The following is a 17,891-nucleotide window of genomic DNA, read 5'->3' on the forward strand; positions in this document are numbered from 1 at the left end:
AGACTGGGGGAGACTAGTGTTTAGGGAGCGGAGGGTATAACGCCATGCGCTCCGCTTTCCAAAGCAGCTATTTTCTCCATAATACGTGAAATAAATGTTTTAAATGAAGTAAGCAATTTGTGCAGTCTGGACATCAGTAGTAATTCTGGGAGATCTTTAGTCTCCACATTGAGGTTGGCAACCCTATTCCTGGGACTGCAAAATTTGTCTTTAGACTATGGTGTGTTATATTTGGATGGAGTTTACACTTTGTTGATTATTTCCAATGCTTTGGGCTACTACCTACTATTAAAATCACTTGATATCTTAGCACTCCAACACCCTTGTTACAAAGCATTTTACAGATCTGTCTGACATACCACGTGAACTTTTCTGTTATCTTTAAGATTGAAGGGATTCAGGACTGCAGTCCTATGTATGTTCATTTATTATTAAAAATAACCTTAAAGACCAGACTTTCCCCATCACAGTTTGCAGTAGAGAGATGTAGTGAGAGAAGCTGTGTTGGTAGTGTTTTCTGTTTCCATGTAAGTTTTATAAGCAGAAGAGTCTGTCAGTACCGCTATTTGTTTAATGCCCGTTCCGGCCTGTCCTGGAGTGTTCCAGAGGCAATGTGACTGGAAAGGATTAATAAAAGTTCTATGTTTCTGAGTTCTATTTTCCAAAAAATTGATCTGGAGTGCCTTTAATACATCCCACTGTCCATATATTGGTATTTGTTTACTTGCCCATTCCAGTCTTTTCTGGCTTTTACCCTGTCCTCTCATTAAAATGCATTATTTATGGGTGAAAGACGATCTTATCCTATAAATGTTTATCAGTACAGGGATGTTATTCATTTTGGATTAAACTGTATGAAATATTATTTGTATAATTCTATGAAATGGCCAGAACATTTGTTTTGGGTGTCTTTTAATGACAGCATTTGTGTCTTCCTGCTACAAGACGGGAAAAAAAATAAAAATCTGCTAGTAAGGTTTCTCCATCCCTGCATCCTGGTGGTAGGGAAAGCGGCCCTGATTCTAGGTATGCTCTTATTCCAAAAGAAGCGTCGTTACGTTTCTCAGGGCTGGGAATCATTTCAGCCCCACTTCCGCTTGTATGTGGATACGGGTTCTGCACGGTTTATAAAATGCGTGGAAAGGCAGAAAGATATCACGGGAGTTGACTTCAACGAGCAAACACTAGTCGGGTGTAGTTTAGCATGCATTATCTTCCACTAAACTGTCATACAGACAGCATTACCACCCATCGCTAACAAGATTCAGTCTCACAGTGACGTTTTGCAAAGGAAGGAAGTGGCTGCCGGAAGGTGTAGCCAGTGAGCTTCCCCAGGAGGCGCTTTCCGGCGTTTTGCACTGAGCCTCATGGATTGGAACTTGCAGTTCTGGCAAAGCGAGGGCAAAGTAGGACATTGGCATGGGTGAAGCGCCGGGGTAGGGGGTGGGAGCAAGGCTGCAGTCCCGTGGCGAAATCTACTAGCTAAGCGAGGCTGGCGTCCTCTGCACGGCTTAAATGGAAGCCTGCAAAAAGCAGCGAGGGCTGAATGAGTTGCAAATAGGGAGCTGCACTGAAAAGTCAAACTGCTTAAAACTGTGTACTTAAAACTTTGTACATTCCTCACCAAGCCAGCCCCACTAGAAATATCTGAACAATGCTTCCGAAAAAAGTTGTAAGAATGAATGGGATACGCGCGAAATTGCACAGAGGGACGTTGCGCACCAGGGTCCCGTTATTGTGTTCTAGAAATGGTGCAGCTGCTGAAGGTGGGGTTTCCAGCTCTGGGTTAGTAAATACCTAGAGATTTTGGGGATTGAGCCTGAGGAAGGCAGGGTTTGGGGGAAAGAAAGGATTTAAGTGGGGTATAATGTCATACATTCCTCCTTCCAAAGTTGTCATTTTCCCCAGGTGAACTCATCTCTGGCTCATTCCGCACATGCAGAATAATGCACTTTCAAACTGCTTTCAGCGCTCTTTGAAGCTGGGCGGAATGGCAAAATCCACTTGCAAACAGTTGTTTGCAAACGCATTATTTTGCATGTGCAGATGGGGCCTCTGTTACCTGGAGATGAGTTGTAATCCCAGGGCTCCAGTCATCACTGAAAGTTGGCAACCCTAGCTGAAGGTGTTGACATTCAGCTAATCAGTGACACTGGGATGCTAAAATTTAGGCAGAAACTGCTGTAAAATAGTAATCTTCTGCAGAGCATACATGGAACAAATCTAGGTTGGTGATTGTTGACTGTGGAAAAAAGAGCTGGAGAGCTACTAAGACATCTTAAGTGCATTGCTACGCTGAGTTTCTGCAGTTTAAATTCACTGTTAATGGGCTTAGGCTGGAGGATTGCTCTGCTCGTGTAGGAACTGCTGATACATCATTCTGTGTGGTAAAAACTTACCAGTTCCGTTAACTTTTTAAAGCAAATCTCTCATTTTTCTTTAGACTTTTCCCCAAAGATTTTATCACTGGATAGATATTTTAGACCCTTTGCTCTTACTTAAACCCACGGTAAGTTGTTTACATATTTTGAGTTTTGTCCCTTGACTTGCATATGTGACTGATGTAAGATTTGGAAACATTCTGAGAAGAACCTAGATTCTGAACCTCTTCGAAGGAATTCCAAGTGACTGTTGTTAGATTTTTGTCTGAAACAAAGTGTTTCTTCTTCCAAGAAGATCTCCATTGATGGGTTTTCCAGTGAAAAATAATCCCCTTTCTTTTTATGTTAAAGAGGGGGAGATTAGAAACAGTTCTGGAGACCTTGTACACATTTTTTTGATATTTACTTAATCCTAATGATAGGGATTCCGGTCCATGCTTATTAGGTTTCCTACTGTAACAGCGGAATTGTGTTGTAACCCGCCCTGAGCCCTACAGTGATAGGATGGGATAGAAATCGAAAAATAAATAAAATAAAAGGGGAAGTTCTGTGACAGTAGAACTATAGAAATATAGGAACGTTCTAGAGCACTGTGGCGACACATGGTGTTACTTCCAGTTAATGTGGGCATTTCTACTTGAAGTATTTATATTATGAATCCTAAGGATACTCAATGTATGATATGATTTATATTATGATTTATATGTATGATTTATATTATGAATCCAATGTATGATTTATATTATGAATCCTAAGGATACTCAATGTATGATATGACATAAACATGTTGAGAGAGTCCTTGCCTTTTTCTCGTATGCTACTGGGAACTTTTTCTCCTGGGGAAAGCTTCCTCATCACCAGAATAGAGTTCAAGATATAATGCAAGTTGTACAAATGTTGACATTTGCAGCCTGGTGGATTACAGGAAAGAGGGAATGGAGAAGATATTCTTTTCCACAGGAGCCTTTGGTTTGGCCTAATGCTACTTCCAGAATGGCTAGTTAAAGACTGAAGCAGACAATCAGCATGTGTGACTTCAAGCCTGAGTAAATGATTTAGGCCTGAAGCAGTAACTGTTTGAGAGTGACTTGAGATTTTGCATTCACAAGCAAAAACAAAAAAGTTCAGCTCCAGCAGTATAATTGGGTGCAAGGTTGTCAGGGAAAACAATAATTTATCTTGCTTTTTGTAATGCTTTTTTCTTCTAAATACAGAAGGAAATCGAAAGATCCAGAGCACTTTTACTAACTAGTGGGCCAGACATCACAGAGTCCTTACAGAACGAAGAGGTATCTAATTTTCTTTTCCCAGTGTAATAATATTTTACATACATTGCTGTTGTTGTTAATTGTCATTTTAGTGTGCTAAGTGCTTGTAGCTACCTCTGATCGTTTCCGCACGGCCACGCTGGGGGTTGGGTCGGTGTACATGACGCCGACCCAACCCCCCTGGGACCGTTTGCACGAACGGTCCTGGAAACTACCAGGAAGACGGTGCCGTGCTGCGCCGTCGCCCGATCGACGTACCTTCCCTGCAACCGTCCAGCGCGTCGCTGAGGCCAGGGAACACGCCCCCCTGCCCTGCGCGACCGCTCCGGAGTTGCAGGGCAGGGAGGGCGTGTTCCCAGGCCTCGGCGACACGCCGGACGGTCGCAGGGAAGGTAAGTCGATTGGGAAAGGGGGGAGGGATGGCGCCTTCCAGCTGCTGCCGTTTGCATGGCAGCGGTTGGAAGCCGCTGTTCCCAAAAACCTCACTCGGGGAGCGAGGTTGGGAAACAGCGGCTTCGCGCCGCTGGGGAGGCATGAGGGCGGTGCGGCTGCAAAGCTCCCTGGGGACGGCATTTTTGAAACTGAAGCTGAGAGGTGGAGTCTTACTTGGCCCATTCAGTGAATGCATAACTGACTGGATTTTGAAGTCAGGTACAGTAGACTGTGTGCTTTCAAAAATGACAAATGGGTAAAATGTTGTTTTTCAAGGCAACGGAAAGATTATTTTCAGTCAATGTGCCCGGGATTGTTATCTTTTTTTTTTTAAATTAACACTGCCCCGTCCCCCATAAATGTGATTTTCACATGAGACTCAGTCTTCTTAAGGAACAATACAAAACCTTACCTGATCTTTAAAAGCTGCACAGATAGGTTTAATGTCAATGCTTGGTAGAATCTCAAGAATTGGAGGTAATTGTTAGGCTTTGGTTTCAGTTGTTAGAGGAGCAGGCTTCAATGCTCTGAGTAGCTTTTTTCTCCATGGCCATCGCTATAGTAGAGTAGAATATTTTAATTTGTGAGCTTTGGATTTTAAAGTAGTGATAACACACACCACTTGTTTCAATCTCTCAGAGACACAACATCAGAGACTCGCTTACTTTATGTTCACTCAAGGCTGCTTGTACGGTCACTGTGTGTTATGCCAGGGAATCTGAGAGCCAGTGCAGATGCATACTCTGCAGAGCAGCCCATCCATCCCAGGGAAATACAGCCATGGGGAGGACGCTATATCTGAGTGCCTTTAAGGAATTGCTACATGCTGTTGAGAAACCCTGTGGAGCATCTCTTCCTTGCTCAGCCCTGATCCAACATGTGTAATCATTTGGTGTATAGCAGCATTCCTGGAAGTGCTGCCTTTTTCATGGTTTAAACATTTGAAGAAGTTGTTTCAATTATATGTGTGTGTGTGGTTTTTTAAAAAAATAGTATACCTCATCAGTTTTCCTAGTTAGGAAAGTGGTCATCAAAGTGGAAATGACAGAGAAACAATTTACATAGCATGTAGGCCTGGGGGTCTCTAAACTTTTTGAGCCTTTGGAATTCTGACACAGCATGATGGGTGTGGCCACAAAATTGATGCCATTGGAAGCAAAGATGGCTGCAAAATGATTTCTTTAGGTCACACAATGAAGATCTTTAGCCTTGTGGGGGCAGCTGCTGCCAAAGCAACATTTTTTAAAATATGCACAGCCAATCAGAAGCCTTGCTGGGCAGCAGTCCCACCTGGCCACACCCATTTTCTAAAAACATTGGCAGGCACCAGAAAAGTTGTTAGTGGGTGTCATGGCACCCAAGAGGTACATTGGGGATTTCTGACATAGGTAATTATATGGCTGGAACTGCAAATGGTTTAATTACCAGATAATTTTAAACAAAATTACTGAATAACAATTACCAAATAACAATAGTTTAATTACCAAATAGCACTTTGGTAATAGTTATTAAATTAATAGTGGGAATAGTAATTACTATAAGTTACCAAAAATGTTGCACATTATCTCTAAAGGTAATTTTTCACAATTCAGAGGACATATGTACATGTCTACTAAGACTATTCCAAAAAATGGTTTCTAAAATCTCATTTTTCTAATTGTTTAGATTAAAGCAGCTGGGAAGTTAAGTTTGGTGAGTTTACAAAAATTCTAGGAATTCTTTCTCTTTTTTAAATTTTCTGATAGTGATTACCTGATTCATTAGGGTATTGTGTGTGTTTGTTTTTCCTTCAAGGCCTCTGTGAATCCTGTCACTGGCAATATAATTCCTACTATATTTCGACCACCAGGTCAGATTTACTAAAAATACATTACTCATTTTTTTTCTGCTTTAAAACATTTATGGCCCAATCTTGGGGGCGGGGAGGGAGTGGAAAGCAACTCCTGGAGACATTAAAGAAGCGGACGAAGGAGGAGGTATTATACTAATGAGCAAAAAAGACTATTTGTTGGAAATTGAGAAACAATTTCGTAATGAAAGATATTGTAAAAGATGGGATGAGGATCCAACAGAACATATTATGTCCATCAGAAGGATTACAGTCCAGGAGTCCAATGTTTTGGGACACACCTCAGACCAGTAGGCCGCTTTTCATATCAAACAATTTCCCAAAATTCCAGTATTCTATACTGTACCCAAGATACACAAGTCAGGATTCCCTGCTCCAGGAGGACACATCGTATCTCGGGTCGGGGTCCTCTTTAGAGCCGTTGGCTAAATATTTAGATTCATTCCTATAGCCATGGTTATTGAAAATCCAGAGCTTTCTTAAAGACATCAGGGATTTTATTGGCAATGGAGGAACTTTACTTGTAACTTTAGATGTAGGTGCACTATACACAAATATACCCATCAAGAATTAAGATCAGTTAGTGAAAACATTCTTCGTAAGAGGGAAATTCAGGAGCCACCTATTTTTTTTTCTTCTGGAACTGCTAGATATTATATTAGAAAATAATTATTTTAGGTTCCAAACAAATGGGGTTAGTATGGGTAGTGCCATGCACCAAGTGCAACTTGTCTTTTCATGGTGCATCTTGAGGATATCTAGATTTGCAATCCACGCTACAATCCATTTTGGGAGAATATCTTGATCTACAGGAGATTCATTGATTATATATTCCAAGTTCTAGCTAAAGAAGAGTAGTTACCAGCATTCCTTGAACGGATTAATAATTTACATAACGTAACATTTACATAACATAACATAAATGCATAGCCTCCTATTCTACTAGGGAGGTAATTTTTTTAGATACCCAGGTGTTTAAAAAGGAAGTATAAGCTGACAGTAAGAACTTACAAAAAGCCAACTGATATGTCCATGGAGTTACATTATAAATCTTTTCATCCCAAACACCTTGGGGATAGCTTACCTTTCAGTCAGTTATTATGTTTAAAACATAACTCTAGTGAAGAGAAAGACTTTATAAAGGATGGTAAAGGTCTGTTGAATATTTATTGTTCTAGAGGATGCCCAATAGGAGGGCATAATAAAACCCGGAGCAGAGTCAAAGGGGTAGAAATATCAGCATTATTCAAATCTAAAAGTGTTAAGCAAAAAAACCAGACTAACTTTTGCTCTAAACCATACCCCATTAGCTGGATCCATCTCAGCTATAATAGGCAGACACCGGCATTTAATAAGTAATATCCCAAGATGTGAACAATTGTCCAGAATAGGAATGAGGAATAAAGAAAATTTCAAGCAGCTTCTCATAAGATCAGATATGATGCCAATTCCAGAGGTGAGACTTACCACACAGAAACATTTCTCCTGTGGTCACTGCGCAGCCTGTCCCTTTTCTTTGTTCATCAAAGAGTTTAGACACCCAACTAATAATTTTGTCTGGAAATTTGAACCTTTTTTCACCTTCCAGACAAAAAAATGGCGTTCATGCCATTTTATGCCCTTGTTCAAAAATTTATGTAGAAACGTGCCAAAGATCTGTCAAAACGTGAATTTTGGAACACAGATCCAAGATTAAAAATAAATAATTGGATGTACCCTTGGTGGTTCATTTTATTCAAAATATCATACAGAGAATGATAATACACTCTGCATTTTGCACAAATATGAAATACATTTATATACAAAAATAGACATTAAAAGCGCCTTTTTCAGACAGAAACTAGAGGGATTTTTTTAGGTTAAATACAGTTCAGCCAGCAGGAGTAAGTGGGAATATGGAGTGTCATAGCTTTTTATAATCCAGTATGGAGAATTTATATATAAGTTATGTCAGGATCTAGAAATAAAACTAGAAAAGTGTAATTGGGTATTTTTCTATATGTGCAGCAACACCCAGGTGATTCTTTAGTGCCAGACTAATTGCATCCGCACAGCTAACCTTAAGACAAGACAAAAATGCACTTTTTGGCTTTTATACTCATATAAGAAGTTTTCACAAGAGGTTTATTTATGGACCTTTTTTAGATCAATGTATAATGTTTAAAATGCAATATTTATTACCTATTTATATAATCGGTATTTATAATATTTTATTGGATTTGTGTACAAATATTCATACATTTATAAGATAGCCAATTACTTATCTGATGTACATTTGCCTGTAATACTATTTCTCACAGTTCTTAGTGACTGAGGCAACAGCAGAGTAACAGCTACAAGCCTGAAAGCTGAAGAAGGGGCTTGTTTCTCTGCAAAATGGGATTTATTATACTGGTTGTCTCAGTCTGGCTATTTATAATCATACAGAAAGTGACTGAAGGAGCTAGTTTGACTTTTTGTATTCCTTAGGGGTCTAGCTCACATTGACTTTCTTTATTGTCTGTTTCACCAAATATTGTCTGTAAGATTTTGACTGAGAAAGCTGGATTGATTGTACATACCCTTTCTAGTACCAGCTTACCTCATAAATTGCTATAGGAGCTTTTATCCTATGTTTGTAAGATTATGTTTCAATCTGTATTGTTTACTAGTGCACTCACAGCCCATGGCTTTTGTTTCAATATAATTGGCATTGCATTCATTTCCAGTGAGTTTTGTAACTTTGCATATTAGCCAGGGCACACTAAATCATGATTGAATACGTGTCTTGCCTGGTACTTTGTTTTTGTACTCTCTTGAAAATTAATACTTGTATTCTGTGGAATTTTGCTGCTATAGAAAAAAAATGCTCTGTTTAATCAACAATTTTTGTGTACCAGATGACCAACTTTTGCATTTACAGACCACATAAAACATTCCCATTTTCTTATACTGAGTTCTGTCCAGCCATCCACTCTTATTTAGATACTTGTTTGGATTTGCTCCTTGTGGTTAAAGTATGGTTGTGCTTGTGACACACAGAGGCAATGGAACTCACGGAGCCTAGTGCAAACACAAGCATGCTTTTCATGAAGTTTTTTTTCTCTCTTCATTTACCTGAGCTAACCCTTTGCTTCCTTTCATCACAAACCACATTGCCTCAGAGTTTTCCCAGAAGGTCAGCTCAGTGGTTCTCAATTAGCATTCTTGGGATGGATGGATGCAAAGGGTCATGTTGGACTTGGAGCAGAACTGGACATCAACCTCAGCTTGAGGTGCAAGATCTAGAGTCAAGGCTTCTTTTGAAATGCTGTTGTATATTGTTGGTTTGCTTTTCCTGTTAGGCCACCAAGAAAGCCTTCACAACAGCTGATTTCACTAAATAACCGTTATTTGTTTTTCTTCTTCAAAGCTTTCCTGCCAGTTACTGCTCCATTGGTGAGTAATGATGGAAGTTTCCAGCATGTCAGCTCACTATGTTTCCTGAACTTTACAGGACTTGCACGAAGAATTCAAGTGGGATGAAAAGATTGTTTCCCTTCCCTAAAAGGCAGTGCCATTTACTCAATAGGTCCTTTCCACACGCTGTCTAACAGTTTATGCTGTCAAGTTCATATTACTGTTTGCCACAAACAGAGTTGTTTTCAAGGACAGACCCATGTGGAACATGTCTCAGAAGTCAAGTCTCAAGGTTATTGTAGCGTGAATAATTGTAGTCAGATCAGCTGGCTCCAGAAGAGAGTGCCACCTCTGCACCAAATGCAGGTGATGAAAGGTGTTTTTTGATCCCGTACCCTTTTTTCCATCAACAGGACAGGGTCTAACAAACCTACCACTGAATCAGCCAGTGAGTACGTCATCTCATTCAATGTTAGCAAAACAGTCCCTTCCAGAACATCACCCATACTAACCAGTTTCACCTCCTTCATTATGTTTCACTTTACTCATTACCAGAAGTGGTATAGCACCTTTATGATGTGTAATGCTGGCCTTGGGCAAGCGTTCCCAATCTTTTAAAGCCTGCAGGCACCTTTGGAATTCTGACATGGCATGGTGGGCACAACTGCCAAATATTGCCACAGCTCACCTTCAGTCAGACATTTGAAGATCCATGTGCTGGTGCAGCAGCTACTGCCCAAGCAGTGTTTTTTAAAAATTTGCACAGTCAAATCTCCAGTGGTCAGTCAGAAGCCTTGCTGGGCAAAAGTTTCACCTGGCCCCACCCACTTGTGAAAAACACTTGATAGGCACCAGGAAAGGTGGTGAAAGGCACCATGGTAGGGTCCCATGGCCTAGCGTGTGTTTTGCTGGCATGAAAAATAAGCATGTTGTCAGACTGGTCACATGGCTCACTTACTTTAGTTGTTAGTGTAGGAACGGTCATTCCGCAGTGGCTTCTCTCACTACTGCTGGTAAGGTACGGAATTGACCTGAGAGATGCATTGGTGTGTGTGTTGCTTCTGGGTCAGTGGACACCTGTCTCTTCTAAATGCTACAACGAAGCATATAAACAAAATGACATGAAAATATTTTTAAATTAAAAAAAATATTTCAAAATATTTTTTAAATTAAGAGAAACAAAAACTAAGGCTTGCAATTGAAACCTTATTTCTGCTTATGCAGTGCCATTTGCGGCTATATACATTCCTCCTGTACTAGGTAATTTCTCTCTTGCAGGACCAGTATCATTCAATGGGGCAAAAAGTGCCTAGTGCTAGAGAAATGGGCTAAGAAGTGCATAAACAGAAACTAGGTGTAGGATCCTATGTTTCTGGTGCTGCTGTGTTTTCCCTTTGATACCATGTTCTCTTTCCTTACGAGATTTTCTTCACAGGCCTTTAGTATTATATTATCGCACAAAGGAGCGAAGCAAGCATTTTGTTGTCAGGTACTGAACCAATTCAGTGTGTTTCAAACTGTTTCACTTTGCTATGAGGCAACTCAACTTACATGTTACATGTTCGTAATTTCCAAACTTTCAGGCCCTTTTCCACGCGTGTACAGGCGGATTCAACTTGGCAAATGGGAGTCTTACAGAAGACACAAAAGTAGGTGTTAATTTGGAAAGGATACTATGAATGAATTGCCAATGTTGTCATAGATAGTGGAAGAATACAATTTTATTTGTTTTGTTTTTTTGTAGGAATTTCCAGTCAAGCAGATGCTTCTCAGCACAGGGGCAGTTCTGTATTGTGCATTCGTGGGAGTATGTCTTTCCAAATCTTTCTGATATTTTTTTCCGATTTTTGTATTTTATATCAGTGTTGATAATTTGCAGCATAGAAGGTGGTAGCTCTTTCGGGCTGTATTGCTGTCTGACTCAGAAAAATAAGTTTTGGGAGGCAGGGATATAGATGTACAGATGGTGTTAATACATCAGAACTAGGATTGGGGAGACCCATGTTCACATTTTCACTCCACCGTGAAGCTCTTTGGCTACCCTTGGGCCACTCAGTACCTCTGAGCTTAATTATGTTGCAGGGCTGTTTTAAGGACAATCTGAGAGAAAGTAGAGAACAACTCACTTTGAGTTTCATGGAAAAACTCAATAAATAAAATCTCACACTTGAAATTTCACCCAGGCCCCACTTAAGAAAACAATTTAGCCTTTTTTGACTTATATCCCCATCCAAAGGGGGAGGGGGGGAAGGGTTTCAGGGAGCGATGAGGCCTTGCATTGGTGCATTTGCCCTCCCTAGGGTGCTTACCCCGCAGAGGGGGCAGATGCACTGGTGGCTGCCCATTCTGCATCCTCACTGCCACAAAATCTGGAAGTCTGGGTGGCGGTAGGTCTGCACTGGAGTCCTGCTTAGACACCAGAGTGTGTGGAGGGTGGGAAAAGCCAAGGCATTCCTGGGGGCGGAGCCAATGTTTGTCTGCTCCCACCTGGAATTGAGGACTGTGAGCACAGGTCTTTATGGTGGTGGTGGGGGGGGGAGGGGTTTCAGGGGTTTTCCTGCCCTCTTGGAGATAGCAAGGTGACGGGCGCCATGGCCCACCACCTCTGGGTTTGGAAGGGGCTGCCTGAGAGGCTAGATAAGATTCCCAAAACCTTGTGACTATTTCAAACCTAGTTGACTTCACCATCTCTGGTGTTAAAAAATTATGGCCAGGTGATTCTTCCCACATGGATTTACTTGATAAAGCACTCCTGTAGCTTTTCTCTTTGAACAGGGGAACCAGTGCAAATGGTCATGTATGTCACACTGTTGGGCAGCCCTTGTACATTCTGATTTTTCTTTTCTGAATGCTTCTAGGCTTTACCTCATTACATCATGACTCGCTATAAAGTGCAGAATCCTTCTATGCAACTGTTCCTCAAGAAAATCTTACCTGGTCCATTAACAGGTGAGTGAGCAGAAGCATCTGAGGTGGAATTTTTTTTCCCACCATGCTGGTGTTAGGACAATATTTCATCCCCAACAAGGTGTTCTACAGTCACTATAAGAAGAAACTTCTTTTTTGGCATTCTGAAGTAATAAACTGTTCCAAATGTTGGAAGAGGGAGAAGGAACTTCTGTTCCTGCAGTCTCCTTCATACTTTTTCTTCTCTTCCACAAGTCCTTGCCAAAATATTTCAGGTGTGAAAATGTGACACCCAAAGAAACTGGTTTTCTTCAATGCAGATACGTTCTCTTCATGCATAGTAGTGTCTTAATGTGGAAGCTGCTAGTAATTCTTCAGGGGTTCTTGCTGCTTTGGTTGCTTTGCACTCCTGGGTCCAGGCCTTAGAGATGGTGTATTGTACAATGTGTGTTCAATGGGATTCATTTGATGGTCAAGCGAATGGCTGATTCTTGCCACATGTGCTCAAGTATTTTCCTTCCAAGCCTCTTTCTCTTTTTATAGCCATTTTGTGTGCATTTAACGTGCTGGTAATCAGAGGAAGAGAGTCTGAGAATGGGATAGAAATTATGGATAGCAAAGGCAGCATTGTTGGAGTGTCACAGAATGCAGGAGAAAAGGTAAGCTTTTTTCACTCCAACAACTCTGAATTAAATTGAAGCAACTACTTCTAACAGCACAATCCCCAACGCGAGGCAGCCAGGGATAATGCCGCTGCCATCCTACCGCCTCCAGGGGGCTTTCCAGCGGTGTGGGGAGGGAGCAAATACAGAAAAAAATACAGAAAAGCCCTTCATAGTGCTCAATGGACTTATGCTGCCCAAAATGGTAGCATAACTAGCATAGCTGTTTGCAGACCTGAGGAGGAAGCCAACTAACATCGGCTCCATCCTTAGGACCACCTCTTGCATGTCTCCACTGTGCCTACTGGGCAGGCAGTGGTGTGTGTATGTGTATGTGAGGATTTGCTTTGTCAAAGGAATCCTAGTGATATCTTTGACAACTGGAAACCATTCTGTTTCTCCACATTCTGTCTTAATAGTAGCCTCCTGTCCAGAGTATTTTCTTGTGAAATTCTCTCATGCTCCAGTTCCCAACATAAATTTGCAATATGAACTCTAGTGCCCCTTCCTTTTCTGAATCTAGCTTGACTATCTGGTGTTTCTTGTTTTATATATAGTAACAGTCTTGGTTGTAAGATTTTGAGCATCACTTTGCTTGTATAAGAAATTAATATGATGATGATCTTATAGTTGCTGCAGTCTTTGACATCTCATTTTTTGGAACTGGATTGTAGATTGAATGGTTCCAATCTGTGGAAAGTCAGAAAAACAATGTAAAAACATAATAGAAATGATTCAAGAAGACTGTATCACAGTGATTCACTTTTGTTGGACTTGGATGTTTTCTATCAGGCTACTTGTGGCTATTTTGACCACTTTATGAACAAACCTAGCTTCATAAACTTTTACTGAAGCTGATACATTTTGGATCATAGCAGGTATTACTGCCAATGTGGAGCGTTATTTTTCCTTCTTTTTCTTCCCAGGCAGTGAGAGAAACAGCATTATCAAGAGCACTACTTTTTGGGACAGCAGTATGTATTCCAGACGTTGTTCTGGACTATGTAAAACGGTAAGAGTGTAGCAGTTTTTACTGCTACTTGTGTATGCTGTGTAGTTCATATATGTATGTTTTATGCATCTATTGGAATCTATTGATTTACTTTGTTTGTCAGCATCGCTAACTGCTTTCTGTAATTTAAAACTTGCTGACATCTTCTGCACTGGTATGCCACTTCTGGATACATTTCTAGAGCTACTGATCATTACTTTCAGATTGTACCCTAAAATTATGTGGTGATGTCATCAACATCACACCCCCATGACCCCCATAAGGGTGCAATTGTGCCTATTAACAGCTGTGATTTTCCTGTGGCTAAAGGGATTATATGTAAAAGGGTTTTTGCATTGGATATGAGTTGAATTCTTATTTAGTATTAGAATTTTTCCTTAGTTAAAGTGTAAGGTTTTTTTTCTCTGCAAAGAAAACTCCAAGGACAAAGGATCTGTATGAATGTCACCCCTTTGAGCTACAAAATAACCCCTACCATCTTGTCATTGCAGTGGCATGTGTTGGGTGTCCTGGATGGTGGACCTTCCTCCTCCCACTGCTTTCAGCCTTCCCTTTCCCCCAGTCACCATCACGGGAAGGTTACAGCCTGCCAAATTTCCTCAAGTGACTCACTGCAAAATTACAAACTGTACCCAAACAGATGATTTGTTCATTATCAATATCCATTCCAAGAAAATTTCAGTATCTCAGATCAATGTTCCATGTATAGCATACATATAGATAAATGCAAGCTTTTAAACCTTATGTCTGTTCATTATTTGGTATCAAATCATCTCTTTATATACAATTCGTTTGTCCTTTACTCTTGTATGAGCATTGCAGAACCATACCATTGAAAGTCTGTTATATCATACTTGCGGAAGTCAGGATTTTTAATGAAGGAGCCTCAAAACAAGCAATAAACAAGAGTTTGTCAAAGAACAATAAAAGATTAATGATTCAAACATTAAGAACAAACGTTAAGAACAGGAGAATCTGATCTCGAAGTGACTATGCAATAAGTTATTTATCTCCATATTTCTGTTTGGAGACAACATTATGAACTTGTGAGAACAAGGCAGTTGAACTGTATATAAGTTACTGTAAACCTTAAAGAGACAATTGGACACCAAATAATGAACAGGCATATTGTCTAAAAAAGCTTATTTATATGTATTTAGTACATGGAACATTGATCTCTGAGACTGAAATTTTCTTTGCATAGATATTGATAATGAACATATGATCCATTTGTTTAGATACAGATTGTGACTTTGCAATGAGTGACCTGTTCTGTATATATAGAGAGAGAACTCCTGTATATATGTGTATAAGGAAGTGTGAGAGAGATTTAAACACTTCTTCAAGTGGCTGTGGCTCAGTTGACCACTAGGGGCTCCTAGACGGCCCCAGCTCCAAAATGCAAACAGAGGGCAAATTAGGGGGAGGGCATAGCCAGGGAGAGTGGCTGGGGGATTTAGGGCATTGTAGGCCCTGGCTGAGGAGGATGTGTTTGGGACTGCTCCTCTTCTGCCTGTCCAGGCAAAGAGAGAGCCAATGGCTTCTGGAGCAGTCTAATTGGAGGAGGGGGGAACAGAGGCTAGGTGATTTGAACCCACTTTCCCTCATATCTGCAGCCAAAGCAGGGACAGACAGTCTGATTTCCTTCAAGTGACTTCCATTTCTCCATCTCAGATCCCACCAGCTAGTTGCAAGCTCCCTCCTACAGGGTGCATTTATATTCAAAAGTGGATGTTCCATGTCTGATTCTGTAAGCAGCTTTGGTGAACTACTTCAGGGAGTACCTAGAAGACACCACTCAGTACCTTGTGGCCTAATGGCTTCCTTGAACCAGAATCATTGTAGGGAAACAATTTGAAGGAGAGTAGGGTAAGCAGCAGTAATTTAGTGGCGTCTCCTCAGTGTCTATCCTTTGCTTTCAAACCCAACTTGAGTCCTGAGACTATTTTCTCATAAATAATTTGTCCTATTGTCTCTAACAGCACAAATGTTTTACGCCGAAATCTATTTGTTTTGGGTCCACTGAGAGCTGTTATGATGATTTCAATCCTTGGACTGATGATACCTGTTTCATTTAGTTGGATCCCACAATTAGGAACGGTAAATCTTACTTTCTTTTCCTAACATTTTAGGGATTTTATTTTCCTTGCAGCAGCTGCCAATATTGCATTGTAGTCTTCCTTCAGTTCCTCTTTAAAATGGGGATAATAGAGGCAGCCATGATTTCCAAATGTTGTCAGTATCAAAGGTGCCAATACTGTATATGTAGTACTGGCAGGACTGAATACTGGTTCATTTGATGACTGATTTTCCTGAAAGACAGAGAAGTCATTCTTTAAAATCTTGAAAAGAGTATGTTTCTCTCACATGCCATAGGTGTCCTTAAGGCTGAATTTACATGAATGAGATCAAATTATCACCGAGATATCATGTCTAACCAAATGAGAGTCCATTCCCAAATAATTTCCTGCTGTTGATTTTAGAGAACTTGACATATTCTGGAGCCCAGGTGTCTCTTACGTTGAGTAAAGATATTGGCCTTGCTGCTGCTTCTTCACATTTACCGTTTCAAGGCATATACTAGCTTAGTGGCAATACTTCAACTTTCAGTGACCCTAGAAAACCTTTTTTTTGTGGTAAATGCATTTGCACATTATTTTCATACACAAAACTGAACTGAAATAAGGAAGCTAGTAATGGTTTGAAATGTTAATGGTGTGTTTGTGTTTCAGATACAACGAAGTTTAATTGAGCCACAAATAATCTCATCCACTGAAGAAACAGAATTCTTTTACAGCAGAGGAATTTAATAACTTGTAGGATGTTTTGTGATACATTCATTTGAAGGTTTTGTTTCTAAGTTTGAAGAAGTATCTTGGTTATATGTGATAAGCTTGAATCAGTATTCTATACATTGTCACAGAACTTACATCATGTGTGGAAACTTCACCACCCCAACTGGGAGAAAGGAACATAAAATCACGAATGTCTTTTCCAAAGACAGAGGATTTAATTTTGTGATTACTGTATGTAATTATTAAAGCCAATAGTGAACAACTAAGGGACCACTGTATATTTTTTCTTCTGCCATTTTATGGCAGCTAAGTGGAATAATTGTAGTGAACTTTCCAGTAGAAATTGTGTCCTCTTCTTGCATTGTCATCATCTTGCTGCCTAGGGTAAGCTGTCCAAAGTCTCAGAGGGAGGAATTTCCTGGTTAAATGGTTGGATTTGTACTGAAAGCACACAGGTATGAATCTCTAAGTCTTTAAGATATCTTGGAAGCCTTTAGCAAGTCATAAGAATGTAAGAGGTGCCTTGCTGAATTTGACCACCTGCCCACATCTTGTTTCCCAAAGGGAGGGGGAACAAATAGAACATAGAGGGGAAGGCCTTTCTCTTATGTTGCCTCCTAATATTGCTATTCAAATAGATATATCCTCCACATGTAGTTCTCATCCCCTTTTAAAGCTATCAACACTAGTAGCCACCACCAAATCTATTGGCAGGCGGATTCTGCACGAGCCGTAAACAGCACCCCTGGCAAAAACACCATCCCTGGGGCACTGTTCACACGACTGCCACCTCCTGAGCAAGGCAGCGCTGCACTTTTCTTCCCGAGAAGCTGTTTTTGAGAACAGCGGCATCCACCTGGTGCCAACAGAATGGCACCGGGTGGAAGACGCTATTTTCTGGTGCACTTCTCCTCGGCTTCATCTTTATACCTCCTCTTCCCTGCATAGCTCCATGGGGACATAGGGACGAGGGGACATGCCTCCTGGCCCAACCCCTGAGGCGGCGCCATGGCTACGGTGGCATGTTCCCTCGTCTCTGCAGAGCTATGCAGGGAAGAGGAGGTAAGTACAAAAAAGAAGCGGCGACTCTCCATCTGGAGGTGCCTCCACAGGCTGCAGCGGTTCTGGGGCCACACACAGAAAAGCATGCAAATGGTCCTGGGGGTGCATCAGCATCAAGTATGCCAGTGCACTGCTGCTCTTAAGG

The 17,891-nt window shown here is 40.8% G+C and overlaps 1 protein-coding gene across 6 annotated transcripts; it reads left to right on the forward strand.

The window, feature by feature from the left end:
- The first annotated feature begins 1,269 nt into the window (after positions 1-1,269).
- SFXN4 (sideroflexin 4) lies at positions 1,270-16,950 on the forward strand. Of its 6 annotated transcripts, none has more exons than XM_048505533.1 (14): positions 1,270-1,406; positions 2,444-2,509; positions 3,596-3,670; positions 5,747-5,773; positions 5,846-5,930; positions 9,322-9,347; positions 10,744-10,797; positions 10,892-10,957; positions 11,053-11,115; positions 12,167-12,257; positions 12,759-12,874; positions 13,804-13,889; positions 15,872-15,989; positions 16,622-16,950. In XM_048505533.1, the coding sequence occupies exons 1-14, from the start codon at positions 1,368-1,370 to the stop codon at positions 16,697-16,699; spliced, it is 990 nt and encodes a 329-aa protein (XP_048361490.1). In that variant the 5' UTR covers positions 1,270-1,367; the 3' UTR covers positions 16,700-16,950. The 6 variants fall into 6 exon arrangements, with proteins under 6 accessions (XP_048361490.1, XP_048361491.1, XP_048361492.1 ...); XM_048505534.1 differs by having other exon boundaries at positions 5,876-5,930; XM_048505535.1 differs by lacking the exon at positions 10,744-10,797.
- Positions 16,951-17,891: the final 941 nt, after the last annotated feature.

Source organism: Sphaerodactylus townsendi, linkage group LG08, assembly GCF_021028975.2.
Source record: "Sphaerodactylus townsendi isolate TG3544 linkage group LG08, MPM_Stown_v2.3, whole genome shotgun sequence".
NCBI classification, from domain to species: domain Eukaryota; kingdom Metazoa; phylum Chordata; class Lepidosauria; order Squamata; family Sphaerodactylidae; genus Sphaerodactylus; species Sphaerodactylus townsendi.